The 14983-nt window shown below is 39.0% G+C and overlaps 1 protein-coding gene across 7 annotated transcripts in view; it reads right to left on the bottom strand.

The window, feature by feature from the left end:
- CNOT1 (CCR4-NOT transcription complex subunit 1) overlaps positions 1 to 14983 on the bottom strand; it is a 74299-nt gene that overhangs the window by 5600 nt on the left and 53716 nt on the right. For 4 of the 7 annotated variants that reach the window (XM_045818983.1, XM_045818982.1, XM_045818985.1 and 1 more), the window contains exons 30-44: positions 14632 to 14762; positions 12355 to 12651; positions 11378 to 11518; positions 11161 to 11265; positions 10438 to 10557; positions 9757 to 9948; positions 8313 to 8455; positions 7692 to 7800; positions 7418 to 7587; positions 6504 to 6756; positions 4079 to 4327; positions 2918 to 3081; positions 2609 to 2726; positions 1360 to 1461; positions 285 to 458 (exon numbers count right to left, since the gene is read on the bottom strand). In XM_045818983.1, coding sequence (XP_045674939.1) covers positions 285 to 458; positions 1360 to 1461; positions 2609 to 2726; positions 2918 to 3081; positions 4079 to 4327; positions 6504 to 6756; positions 7418 to 7587; positions 7692 to 7800; positions 8313 to 8455; positions 9757 to 9948; positions 10438 to 10557; positions 11161 to 11265; positions 11378 to 11518; positions 12355 to 12651; positions 14632 to 14762 — 2468 coding nt within the window. The remainder of the gene's footprint in view (positions 1 to 284; positions 459 to 1359; positions 1462 to 2608; positions 2727 to 2917; positions 3082 to 4078; positions 4328 to 6503; positions 6757 to 7417; positions 7588 to 7691; positions 7801 to 8312; positions 8456 to 9756; positions 9949 to 10437; positions 10558 to 11160; positions 11266 to 11377; positions 11519 to 12354; positions 12652 to 14631; positions 14763 to 14983) is intronic. The other 3 variants (XM_045818986.1, XM_045818989.1, XM_045818988.1) reach the window with 1 other exon arrangement.

Here is a 14983-nt window from a genome sequence, read left to right as displayed (position 1 = left end):
CGTCCCAATTTGTCAAGGCTGTGCGTTCAATCCTCGATCAGGGCACATACAAGAATCAACCAATAAATTCATAAGTAAATGGAATAATAAATTGATGTTTCTCTCCCTCCCTCTCTCTAAAATCAATAAAAAAAAACAAAAAAAATTTTTTTTTAAAAAGTCTGTTTGTTCTGCAATTCTGTGCCATGGGGCCACCCAAATGATTGGCCTGCACCTATTTCCCAGAGAAAGAATGAAAATATTCAGACATAATTTTCTTTTCCTTGAACTACTGGAAATTTTACCTTCAGATTAGGAGTGAATGGATCTGGGAGCCTCATGTTTCTTGGGAAGGCACTCAGGATTAGATTTCTTAGCTGGATACAATTAGGTGGGATCACATCACAGAATCCATAATGGTAATCACAAAGGAACTCAGGGAAGTCATGCAGAAGAACCAGTAGCACTCTTAAAGTGCCCTATATTTTTTTTAAAAAGAGAAAGGATTTGCTGATTTCACACTTAAGAAAAACCTCCAGGCCTAGGTGACTTTACTGGCATGTCCTTACAAATATTTAAGAAAAAAATTAATGTCATTTTCACAACCTTACAAAATACAAAGAGAACATTTCCCACTCTCAATTAGGTTAGCATATTGTTGGTACTAAAATGACTTGAAAATTATACAAGAACCCTAAATGTTTTTGAAATATAAACCAGTGATATGACCAAATAAATGGTCCAGGAATGCAATGATGATTTAAGCATTTGAAAATTAACAATTAAAACATTAATGGGAAAAAGTTGCCCTGGCCAGGTAGCTCAGTGTGTTTGACCATCCTCCTGATATGCCAAGGTTGTGGATTTAATCCAGGGTCAGGGTACATAGCAATAATCATCCAATGAATACATAAATAAGCGGAACAACAAACTGATGTGTCTGTCTCTCTCTAAAAAACAATAAACTAAAAAAAAATTTTAATTACAGGATCTTGAATGCAAAAAAAGCACTCAAAATTAATACCCATTTAATGATTTATACATTCTTGCCAAAATATAAACAGAAGGGTATTTCCTTAATCAGATTATGGCACCTATAAAACATAAAATGCTGTGGCTGGTGTGGCTCAGTGGATTGAGTGTGGGCCTGTGAACCAGAGAGTCACCAGTTTGATTCCCAGTCGGGGCACATGCCTGGGCTGCAGGGCAGATCCCTGCAGTGGGGGTGCACAAGAGGCAACCACACATTGCTGTTTCTCCCCCTCTCTCCCCTACCCTCTGAAGATGAATAAATAAAATCTTTAAAACACCAAAAAATAAAAATAAAATTACAACGGTTACATCTTCATTATTTTTAACCTGCAAGTCCAAATTAATTACCTTGTAGAGGATTTGCATAGGTTTGGTGAGTTCCACATTTCTAAGGAAAGGTGCTAAGTATTTGAATAAATCAATCAGTAACTGTGCATACATAGGCCACCCCTGAAAGAAATGTACATATATTAGTCTTACTCAGCTGCTCTTATGCCATCAGAAAAGTTGCTAATCAGCTACACTGTGACTTCTTCATATTAATATAACTAGAGAATACTGACGTTAAGTACCTCTCTTAAAGACTGACTCACATTAAAAAGGAATACGCATAATTTTGGAGGTAGATGGAAACAAATTGCCTTCCGAAATTCCAAGACGCAGAGGTCCTTGTGACCGCAGCAAAATTTAAAGAACTGGAGAGGATCATGAGGAAATTTCAGACAGATATGGAACATTTGGCCAACTGAGACACTGACAGCTAGGTCTGTTTCCTTAATTCCTTCTCTTAATTAAGTCTTGAATCCTGACCATTTCTTTTCCCAAAGCCAGATCCTCAATTCCTGGAAAATAGCCTCACCTAATTTACATGAACCCTCTGTTTTAAGCCAAACTCGGCCGGCTCACCAATTTTCAATTGTACCAATTATGTTCATTCTGGGGTAATTTTATTCAATATATTGTGTTCCTGGAAAGCACTTCTCCACCAAACAAAACTCCATTTAAGGATTATTTTATTCTCTTTTTTGCCCAATACATACATAAGCAGTTACACTTTCCTTTGATCTGAAAGGCCAATCAAGGGTATTGTCTACGGCAGTCATTTGTCATTTACTGCAAGATGGGAGAGACTTTTCATGTTAATTGTGTTTATTCACAACTATGTTAAAACCTCTTTACTAGAACTTGATCCTAATTTCTTCAAATACAGTGACCAATGGTCCTCAACCTGGAGTGTGAGAGCCTTTAGCATTTAGAGTGTGAACCTGTGAAACCGGCAGGTTCATAGCTCTATCTATCACCCAGATGTAAATGGCTACAGAGGTGGTCCAAACTTTCATTAAAAGGCCCTCGTGATACTGACACACGTAGCTCACAACAGACTTGGAGACACAATACCATAATCACTGAGGAATGACTCAGGCAGAGGCAGTCAAGTACTTGCTAAGCCTCTTTCCGTGACTTGACTCCACATTAAATAGAAGAATTCCCAACTAAGCCTGGAAGAGGTGTAATCACTACTACTAAATGACTAATAGTGCTAGTGAGCCTCAGGTAGTTACAGTCTTCATCTGTAGGAGATAAACTGCAGCCACACCTTCTGCTGTGGCGTATGTGCCAGCATTCTTGCAATAAATATCCGATGGGAGATCAATTCGAGCCAGGCATACACAAAGCCAGGAGCTTTGGTAGGCCTCAAGATGTGGAACGTATTGCTGAAAGAAGAAAACCTTTGTCAGAAGCACAGTCTAACTTAAATACAGGAATACACGAAAAGAAATAAACAAGCTTGTTATGAATAAATGCATCTAAACCCGTAAATTGAACTTGTTCTGCTTCTCAAATTTTACTATACTAAAACAGCAATGTTTACCAGGAAATCTCTATTAAATTGAACACTACTTACCAGAAAGCTGTAAGTGTCTGGAAATTAATGGTTTCCAATACGTGCTCAGGTGCATTGAGTTCCAAGAGCAGCATAATAAATATCCGATGGTAGGGGAGCTGCTGAAATTCACTTTGCCGGACATCGTGATCCTGCAGGAGAACTCCCACTACTATACCAAGGACCTACGGAACACACAGATTAGAGTTTTAAATCATGAAGGTAATTCACTCACCACTCTCTATAGTCAGGCTTTTTTACTTTACATTCTTCAGCCCCACATTGGAGGAAAGGACATATACCATTTGAATATAAAATTACATGCCAACAGCCAAAGGGACCAATCACACATTGTTCTCATTTGGCCTGCAGAGCTTTGTGTGTTTTCTTTGAATTTTAATAACCTTCGACTAGACATATATATTCTCCACAGATGCCCAGTGGTTTTTCTAAAACTCTAGGAATTAGCATATTTCATCATGTTATTACAATTTAACAACCGAATTTTTCTGGTCTGACATGAAGTTGACAAGAGGCAAATGATTTTATACTTCTGTTGTCACTGGATAGGGACCAGGAGCAGGGAGAAGCTGTCAGGCTGCAGAAATGTCCTGCATTTCTTATACAAAGAACTGTCCCAAGTGCCACTTGATTTTCCCACTTAACAGTGAGGAATATGACAACCTATTTGTAATCATGAAAGACCAAACTCTAAGTCCATTTTTGCACTAATTTACTATTCAGATTTCTAAGAATTCCACTGTATAAATCAAAAGGAAACTGTACTTTGTTCCTTGTCAGAAAAATGAAGACAATGATTGCAGTGTTGCTCATGGTATCTGGGTTGCCAATCTGGGTTATCAGTGAACATATCTAGCCATCTGGTGTAGTGATTCTGTGTCTGAGGACAAATCTCATAGTAACTAAATACCTTTTAGTTAGCATTACCTAACATTAACATACTGAAATACATTATGACTTTCTGGGGGCTTTTCAGTTAAAGCATCAAACTCTTCTTTAAAAATTTGGTGACTATGTTTACGTTATCATCTATGGACTTAATTTCATTACAGAAAAGGGGGTGCTATAAAATGTTCTGGGAAAGAGCTGGGTCCTGAGGTTTTAGAACCACTGATGCAGGCTTCAAGTGTACCTCGAGTAAAGCAAGAAAGGATTTCAGACCTTGTTCAGCAGATTAATCTTTGTGACAGTGTTGCTGGCCTCCCCTGAGTGCTTCACTAGCAGTGCAATGAGTCGGACAAAGGCATCCAGGTTGTGGTAGCACTTGGCTCGGATCATGGTGGGATTAGCAGCAGGATTGTGCTGCTGCTCTGCCTGAGCACGGTAACTGATCTCAACACACATTTCAGTACACAAACGAAAAAACCTTGTTATGAGGTCATCAGTCTTCAAGATTCCTTGCTGATGCATCTACCAGGGGAACAAAAATATAAAGACAATGAGATAACACACATAAATAAACTTAATTTTCATGTTTAGGTAATGTTCTCTCATTTATTCCCATTGTCACATTTCTAATTTTCACTCTGTAAAAAAGCCGTCATGAAAATGCCTTGGTCATTAAGGACCCATGACAAACTTGCTCCAGTTTTAAGTTTAATGGAGAATGGAGAAGATGGAAATTGAGAAAGAGATAACATGGCAATTTTGAACAGCAGTCCGTAGCCAAGTATTTTGGAAAATTACACAAATTAAAACAACTTTGAGTAACTCACTACAAGTCACATTAACACCTTCTATCCAAGGTTTATTTCCCCCAAGGAGATGAAATTACAAATATTTAACTTTCTCACAAAATATAAGAATTCCAACTGACTTAAGCAAAGGTTTTAAAATTCCAACTAGCTTCACCAGGAAAATGAAGTAATAATTTGTATAAGTAGGTACCCCATGAAAATACCTGCAGATCATACCCAGTTATTTTAATGTAAATTACGTTCAAATAAAGTGGAAAGGGCAAGTTTATTCTTTCAAAAATAGATAAAGAACAAATTTTATGACGTACAAACTGGGAGGGAAGCAGCAGAGAAGTTATTTTGCTAGTAAGAAAGAAGATAAGACAGTGACAGGCATTCAGGCAGTGACAGGCAGGAGAAGGTCAATGCTTGCTTAACAGAGAAACCAAGCCCAGAATGAACACTTGACTGTTATTTTGGAAACTTCAACTGTCTCTTGATAAGCAATATAACAGCTGAACTGACAATCATGTACCCTAGCCAAGAGAGGAGGCAGCAAAGGGACTTTTGTACATTGATCTAAAAATTAACGTGGGAGGAAATGAGGACAGACTGCTATAATCAAGATGGAGCACAACGAAGAAAGAATTCTCAAAAGGATGCAAAAGAGAACAGAAAAGTATAACACATTATCTTTTTCAAATGGAGAGAAGAAATGACAGCTAGTAAGCTAGCAGGAAGAGCTGGGACAGGTGCCACATCCATACCCATGAAATACCAATGATCACAAAAACCAATTAATTCAAAATTCTTCCATCCAAATCAGAAATCAAACTATAAACATGCAGTAACTGCTTTTCAATAGGTATATTTTGTAATTCCCTCAATTTTTTAAAGGGAGAAATTTACTTAGTATGATTTACAAAGTAATACCTATCTTGAAAAACTAAATCCAATTTCTATCTCCTAAAATTCAAATCAGCTCTTCCACAACCAACTATCATTTATTTGATATCAGGTCTAATTTGTAATCTTTCTTTGATGCATACCCTATGCTTTGGTCTCAGTTTACAGAAATATAATGGTAAATCTGCAGAAATAAGCAGGTATGTCTCCCTGAACAAACATTACAAGAATTCTACTAAAGGAATTCTAAGGCCAGGTCAGGAGAAGTACCACTCTTGCTGCCAGTCTAGTACCCTGATTAGGACACAATGACTACTGGGTCTGAACACCTCACGGTGGCTGAAAGCAGCCAGTGAGGACCAAAATCAGAATGTTAAATGACACTATGGCTTTCTTCCTGCATTTTTTTCCTGTTCATCCTGTTCACAAATATTCCTGCCAAACCTAGTTTTTAGCTACAGACTTGTTCCCTAACACTTTTAAGTCGAAATTCAATTTAGATCAAATTCAATGAAAATAATAGAAACTATTTCCCCAAAAGAACATGTTGATTAGTTTTAGTTAGATAAATCACTTAATTCAGAAAATACAATAAAGAGCTCTACCATTTAAATATTTAAGTTTTTTGTTTTATTCTATTTTCTTATTTTTTAAACATGGGCTACTATAAGAACTTTTAGCCCAAACTCTCATCACTGCTGATTACCAAGCTAGTAAAATTACTATACACCTAGCAATTTCATTATTCATTATTTGACCCATTACACTTTGTAGCTATGACAACTGAAATGGGATAAACAGAACTAAAGGGGAGGACTAAGAATGTTGACTTTTCTGCTTAGTGACCAATGATGAAGTAAGTTGTATGAATTTAACAAGATTAATAAATGATGATGGCATTTTTGGTTTACATGAGTATGGAGGTAACTGTCTGACCACAGATACATAATACTGAGCTTTAATATTGGAGGCATCACACCCTACTTATGTTGAATAAAAAGCACCTTTCTTTCCAAAAGCTCTACCTGTCCAACAAACGCAGAGAAAGCTTTGGTACTGTCACGGCCAGCTGCTGCTGAATGGTAGAGATTCACCCATTCCCTCAGAAGATACTCTGCCTTCTCCCTCAGGCCTGGAGGATCATCGTACTCTGAGGCTTGAGAGATCCCAGAATGCATCATAAAGTTAGGGCCTCCATGAGCACGATCAATCATTGCTTCATAGTTGGATCGCACTACTTCCATCAGCTGGGGCAATCTAGTACAATAAATCCAGAGTGAAAATCAGTCTACTCATGGTTGTGATTTGAGACATACAGTTGGACAATCTGCTTATTTAGTAGAAACCACAAGAGAGATGATCACTTTACCATTTCTGTATTTAAACAAAACCATCCTTGGTCTCTTCGTTTCTATTTATGCATGAGGACACAATGTGCAAATGACTGACCTTAATTAAGCCACTTCTTGACCAAAAAATGGTGCCCACTGAAATGGAGCTGATATTCATTCTCAGTAAGTATTCACTGCATACCTACTACACGACATGACTTATGTGATTTGTCTTAATTCTGAACAGCTCGTTGAGATATTGTTTCCATTTTATATAAGAAACAGGCTTAGGGAGAGTCAATCAACTTACCTAAAACCAGACAGATTTTCAGTGGCAGAGCCGGGCTTAAACACAGGACTCTGACAAAGCATCTAATGCTAACATACATGTACTGCTGTATAGCAAGAAGGCTTGGCAGTTAGTTAAGCTTTCATACTTCAGGGACAATATTAGGCCTCTCTACAGCTTCCCATATGTTGTAGGTAAAGCAGTTATAACAGGTAATGTTAGTAAGTCTATATATTCATTTCTAAAGCTCTTTCTTAAACTGCTGAATACACACAAATCCCAAGCATTTCATCCTCACCCTTCTGGAGCATTGCCTCTGGAGTGAGCATTAATTCTCATGAGGGTTTCAATGGTGTGGAACAGATCTGCCTCAGTAATGTGGGCAACACTCCTCTCATCCACCAGCAGGATTTTTACCAATTGCATAGCAAATGCAACAGCCATGTAGTTTAAACCATTCTCCATTGACTGGCAACACAGAAAGCACAATATAAGAAAGGCAACAGTTACAGCAAACACACTTCCCAAATATCAGAGTCCCTTCTCCTGTTTTAAGTAGACCCCTTCCATACCTGAGCTAGGTGAAGATCATACTGCTGCATATTAACCAAATGATTGCGAATCAGCAACTCCACTGCCTCCACATTATATTTATATTCATCCCGACATTCAATTAGGCACCTAGAAAAAGTCAGTATTTCTTTATTCATAAAGGCTTAACCATACACTGTAGCAGATAAAGAGCCCATTTCATTCAATGGTAATTCGTTCTGAAACTAAGGATGCCTTGAGAACCAACTGCAAATCAATAATCAAGATTCAAAATAGCCAGTAATGAAGAACAGAGCCCAAGCTTAAAACTCAAGCTTGCTCTCAAAGCCTAGAAAACAAACCATTCTGTTTAAGACATTAAAATATTTGTATATGAACATCACTGCTATAAAAAGCAATAACACCTTTTAAACCGATTATCTATAATTTATCCCCCAAAGCCAGGTACTGGTTTTCTGTATCTGTCATGGACACCAGGTGTGGAAAAAGAACCACCTTTCAATAATAATCACTACTTAGAACTAGAAATTCCGAAAGTCCCATTTACCTTCCAGATTAAAGGGAAACCTCTGCACCCTAATAGGACCATGGACACCAGAAGGCAGTCCAATAAATATTACTCTTCTACAATGAGTACTGACCTTGTGATCTGTTTGTTACACCATGGAGACCCATATGCCCGGCCATCTTGAAGAGCTTTTAAGACCAAGAGGTGACACTCCCTGTAACGCAGCAGTAGGTCAGCATCAGCACCACTTGTGGCATCTAGTAAGCCCTCTACAGCCTATGGAAGGAAAAAAGTGTTCAGAACCATGGAAAATATAGTACTCAGCCTAACTATCAAAGCCAAAAGCAAAACCTTAATGTAAACTACAAGATACCTTCTAGGGCCCAGAGTTAACAATCTCTCCACCCACCAAAGTCCTTGTCATGCAACCTAACAAACACGCACTGTCTGGTTTGTGCTCACTGTGCTCTTCACTGTCATAAAAGGCTCCACTGTCCCTCCGTAAGTCAAAACCCAAAGCTCTCCATCTACCCCATACCCCATTACCCAAATACTTGGGTCAATGTGTCCCTCAAAATCTATCTTTTAGCCCTGGCTGGTGTAGCTCAGTGGATTGAGTGTGGGCCTGTGAACCAAAAGGTTGCCAGTTTGATTCCCAGCCAGGGCACATGCCTAGGTTGTGGGCCAGGTCCCCAGATGGGGGTGTGTGAGAGACAACCACACACTGATGTTTCTCTCCCCCTTTCTCCATCCCTTCCCCTCTCTCTAAAAATAAATAAACTCTTTTTTTTTTTTAAGGGAAAAGATCTTTTAAACTTTCTTGAGTAATCTTATGTCCAGACGATCTTGCCTTTAACCCACCCCTGCCACTTACCCTTCTTTTTTAATTGTGTTTTTTAAATTTTTATTCATTCATTCATTCATTCATTCATTCATTCATTCATTCATTTGTTTATTTAGAGGGAAGGGAGGGAGAAAGAGAGAGAGAGAGAGAAACATCAATGTGCTGTTGCTGGGGGTCATGGCCTGCAACCCAGGCATGTGCCCTGACTGGGAATCGAACCTGCGACACTTTGGTTCACAGCCCTCGGTCAATCCACTGAGCTACGCCAGCCAGGGCTACCCTTCTTTAATAGAAATCGTTACTCTGTTACAGTTGTCCCAATTTCCCCCATCACCTTACCGTTTTTAACTGCCACAACTATAGTCTGCTCTGGAGAAAATCACTGGCTTATTACAGAACAAAACTGTGCCCTGGCTGGTGTGGCTCAGTGGACTGATTGTCGGCCTGTCCCTGGTTTGATTCCCAGTCAGGGCACATGCCTGGGTTGCAGGCCAAATCCCCAGTTGGGGGCATGTGAGAGGCAACCAATCGATGTTTTTCTCACATGTTGTTATTTCTCTTCTCTTTCTCCCTCCCTTCCCCTCTCTCTACAAGTGAAAATCTTACCGCCCCCAAAACAAAAACAAAAACACACACACCAAATTTTGCTTCATATTAACCTAAGGAGATAAGGTTACAAGTCACTGGATGTTTACAAACCTAGTTTCTTCTGAAATTAATAATAAGAACTAACCTTCTGGAGCAATCCAAGAGCAGCTATGGCATCTCGAGAGTTTCGAGATAATACTACAACCTCCAATAGACTTCTAAGAGCCTGAGCTTGAGGGTTCATGGCCAACGTTGGCGGGATGGCATGTAGGTGCTGCTCTAGTTCTGTAATGCACTTATCATAAATTTGAGCTACATCATCTGTTGCCCAAGCTTGCTGTTTTAGAGAAGAAAACAACCAAAAAAGAGAAACAAAAATTATAAAGATTTTTCATTGGCACATGTAGCAACTGAAATAGTTTTTCCCATCAAAACATGGAGATGCTCTTCCATCCCCCACTCTGAACTATTCAGCCTTTAGATGGGGCAGTGCAAGGCAGGCATGGGGGAGGAGGTACTTTGCTTGACAGTGGAAAGGCTGGCAGACACCAACACAATCAAGTGATCAAAGAAAGCCTAATGAATAATGAATAGGCTGACGGCAGCATCACTTGTGGCATCTAATAATCTCTCTACGGTCTACAAAAGTTAAATAATCCAAACCATGGAAAACGGAGTACTCGGTCCAACTGTCAAAGTTAAACTAACGTCGTGGATATTAAAAAAAATTCCTTGTATGCCATACTGATCTGATACAGAGAATAGAGAATACTTATTAAGGGACAGTAACATTCATATTAAACTGTAGTCCAAGGCAAGTATTTACCTTCATGGGCTGAGCTAAAAATCCTGTGGGTTGACTTAAATCATTCGTAGGCAAGAAGCCAGGCACATTGCGTGCAAATTCTTCATAAACAGCCAGCTGCTTTGGGTCCACACCACCAACCTTGGAAAAAGAAATCGTATGTTGATGGGATGCTTTTCACAATCTAAGGAAACTTTTTTGTGAAAGTGGCAAATTTGCATGGCTGTAAGCACAGAGGTTCTGAGAAGGGACACAGGAGTCATTATAGTGTAGCACAGCAGGACGGGGTGTGAGCATGCATGCATGCACACACATACACAGTTTCCCGAAGTCCTGTCAGAGTCATCAGCACTAAATTATGTTTGTTTTCCACTGGAAAATGCCTCAAACAGGACCATACCACTGCAATTCTCCAAAGCAACTGGTAAAAACAATCAGCGAAAAGCAACCAGTGATAAAAACACAAGTACCCAAAGAAAGACTAAGGTGGGACATATTAAGGACTAACAGGCCTATGAACTCTTCACGGTAGCACTTCAACAACTGGGGGCTGGGAGCGCACATCTAAACTGCGCTTATACCTTCTCCACAGGTTGCCTTTAGGTGAAATGCAACTGAGGTGAGATACTTTCTCTAAAACAACATTTAACCCCAATGTCTTAGTCCTGGTGAGGAGTTTAAGCAAGAAGAACAGAAAGAAGACAAAGATGGGGTGTGGGGGGAGAGAGAGCCCCCAATTCTCACTTTCAGCCTGATTTGCTCTGGCATCCGCTCAGCTTGGTATGTTAACACAACAGGATCACAATACCTGCGCCCTTCTTGCCTAGCATGTTTTCTCAGCTCAAATTCCTGCCAAAAAAAAAAAAAAAAAAAAGTCACTGAGGTTCTTGTTATGAGGCATTTTCTTAAACATTAAAAACAACAACAACAACAACTTAAAAGGCAAATGCTAAGCACTTACAGTTGCCAATCTCTTGTCCATCTCAGGGCCTGCTTTTTCTACTGCAGTCTTCTGAATAAAACAGCAAGCTAATTCACAATTGTCCTGAGCTAACTGAGCAGCTGCCTGATCCATCATTTCCCTTTGTTGTGGGGATGCAGTCTATTGGGAGGAGACAGAAAGAAAAAGATTTCAAGTTTTTGGTAAATACACAGGACAGAGAGGCTCACAGGAAATGCAGTGCTTGGACATATACATTTAAAAGTTCTGACTTGACTTATGACTCATTAGCTATGACCATGAAATAGTCTAACAATCCTCTTTATCTGTAAGAAGAAAATATCACTCACCCAAAATATCTTACCAGGTTGTTGTAAAGATGGTAAACAAAATGAAAACAGAAAAGCAGTAAGCAAAGGCATTATTATTATTATCATTTTTTATTCTTTAGAGAGGGGAAGGGTGGGAGCAAGAGAGGAAGAGAAACATTTTTGCCTCTCACATGCCCCCCCACTGGGAATCTAACCTGCGACTATTTGGTTCGCAGGCCAGCGCTCAATCCATTGAGCCACACCAGCCAGGGCACAAAAGCATTATTAATCATGACATCTGAGACCTGAAATTACCTGAATTATTTCAAGAGGGTGAGTGCTGTATACAGGCACATACAAAGTCACTTTAAATATTTTGTACTGTGTTACTCCAAGTGCTTTAATTTAAATGCTTCATGGTAACATAACTATTAACTTATGCATTAAAAAAAAAAACCCCACTTCATTTCTTTAGAGCAGTAAGTATGTATGTGTCTACCATCTGCCAAACACTGAGCTGAGGATACAACAGTGAGCAAAGAGACAAAATGCTTCACACCTCACAGAATTACAATCTTAAGAAGGAGGAAGACGTCAAATGTGGTGACTGTTAAAGTAGAAATGTAAAAAGAAACTCAGACAAGCAGCAATCAGTTTTGTACTATGGCACGGAAATCATCAACTTACACGAAGAGCTGAGGCAAAACTGTTTTTCAGGTTGGTGGATATGCTCATGAGCAAAGGTTCCCTGCAAGTAATCATAGCCATTCCAGCTGTCAAGTTACGCATCATGTGATGAGCTGCTATTCGCATTCGAGATTCCTCAGAATCCAGGGCAAAATCCTTCCTCACTATTTGCTCGCAAGTAGTCATGGCGATCTTAATTGATCGATCCACCACAGGATGGACCAACTCCTGCACAGCCCGTTCAATTGCTTGGCGCACGCACTGCTTCAACTGTGGGTGGGCCTGAAACAAGGGAATCTAGATGGGGAAAAACAAGGTAAGTCACCAGCTTGACAAGACAACCCAATTTCTATGGGCAGTCACACCCAGAATTTTGGATTAATTCCAAAGTTAACCACCAACTACCAAGTCCAACTTTAACCAATAAAAAGCTCAGGAGTGAGAAACTGGTCTACAAAGAGGTAGTAGTATACTTTGTGATACAAGATAACATGTATTTGGTTTTTAAAAAGTTCTACTGTTCATTTCGAGATCCATTATCTGCTTAAAGACACAATACCTGCTTAGTTAAAATGTGTGACTTAAGTATTCTTTTGATTTTTAAGATTTGTTTGTTTTTAGAGAGGGGGAAGGGAGGAAGAAAACGAGAGAGAGAGAAACATTGATTGGTTGCCTCTCACACAACCACAACCAGGAACCCAGCCCACAACCCATGCATGTGACCTGGCAAGGAACTGAACTGGTTTGGGGGACAATGCCCAGCCCACTGACCCACACCAGCCCGGGGTTCAAGTACTCTTATAAAAAGCAACTTCTTCAGTAGTTTGAGAAAATGGAGAAAGGATCAAGTTTACAGAGAAAATGCCTCCTACAAAAACTTTTATTAATACAAGTAATTCCTCACAATAGCAAGCATTTTATATGAAGCCTCTGCTCTCACTTGAAAGATTGTTTCTAGTCTTTTCTCTGGTAGCAAGTATGCCTTAATACTCAGTCTCTTTAACTCACTGAATTTATAAGAAAGTTTAAACACAAAATATTTAAATACAAAGTATTCCAATTATTGGAAACAATATGAAGGATAACCACAATTTCTAGATCTAGGTTTTTCCTTCAAAAACTAAGTCCCACATCTATAGAAAAAAAGAAAGATCACATTAAAGTGATATCTTTGAAATGTTTCAAGTCCTTTAAATACAAAAGTTCAATGGATTAATAATGTCACTTCTATATTTGTGAACATTTTCAACTTCTAAAAGTAAAGACCACAGAAACTCCAAGTATCTGATTTTAAACTAAACAAATGTTAAGCATAATAAAAGACAGAAGATAATCAATTATCATTCCAAATACAGACAGTAGAATACAACCTTTAAGTATAGGGGAAAAAATTGATGAGAATTTATTTTATGACATTAGACCAGACTACCTCCCAGAACTACACCACAGAAACAAATTATGAACTTATTTCCAGACCTTGATCTGGAGATTTTACATACACACGAGTCAGCTCAGTTTCAGCTATGTGCCTGAACAAATAGCTTAATGCAAAGGTAATGTGACATGATAATGAAAATAAAGAACAAAAGCTATGGTATACACTGAGGATCTTCTAATCTGAGCAAGGAATTCTTAGAGATTGTGATTATACAGGGTGGGGCAAAAGTACATTTACAGTTGTTCATACGCAAAATAGTAAATAATAAACAAGAATAAATTCTGTGTTTTGCATACTCACAACTATAAACCCACTTTAGCCCACTCTGTATTGCCAGCTGTCTGTTTTAAAAATAGCATCGAAGTATATTTAATTTTATCGGTACTTATTAGCAAACAAGCAGTATTCACTGCAAACATTCACAACTTAAGAGAGGTCAGAGGTCAGAAGCAAGAAGAATATCAAAGGCCACTTCTCCATCAGTCTCTTAGTTAAAATAAGATAAAAGCTCCCATGGTTGTGGACCATGGATGGTTCCAAATTTTTGCTATCCTAATAGGAAACAGTATGGTACGCCTCTCTGGTGTGCACAGGGGCCAAATGTCTTCGCTTTAATCATGGATTTGGATATGCTGAACCAATATAAATAACGCCTAGTCACAATGACTATTTTAGAATTAAAAACAAAACAAAACAAAAACCCCAGCTGTACTATATACAGCAGTCCTAATCCCTGCTCTCTGCATAAAAACCTATAACCTAGGAATCCAGGAAGGGAAAAAAGGAAGGTGACCAGTGTCAAGAAATAGAAGCTGGGGGATGGCATGGTGTTTACTTACTGTTGGGTTTAGAGTAATGTGTGGTCCAAGCCCTGCAAGGGAATAGACATTGATGTCATGATAGCTGTACTGTGGCTGTGGTGGAACTGTGGCTGTACAGGTGGTACTGGTAGCTGGTGTTGTAGAAGTTGCTAAACGTAAAAAGATAAAATAAGAGCTAATAAAAAAGAGCAGATTTCTTGACTTTACTATACAAACAGAAGGGCACCAATACCTTGTATTAAATTAGTGGGGAGGAGTCTGGGGTGATGGCACATCCTCCCCACCCTGAATTATTGTAAGGGAAACTCTAGCTGGTTGGCCATCCCCAGACCTAAGGAATAACACATTGGCTGTCGTGCCAATAAATTCT

This window comes from Phyllostomus hastatus, unplaced genomic scaffold, assembly GCF_019186645.2.
Source record: "Phyllostomus hastatus isolate PE091 unplaced genomic scaffold, TTU_PhHast_1.1 phas_scaffold_345, whole genome shotgun sequence".
Classification (NCBI taxonomy): Eukaryota; Metazoa; Chordata; class Mammalia; order Chiroptera; family Phyllostomidae; genus Phyllostomus; species Phyllostomus hastatus.
The sequence above is the reverse complement of the archived record's forward strand: the minus strand, read 5'-3'. Positions and strand labels throughout refer to the sequence as shown.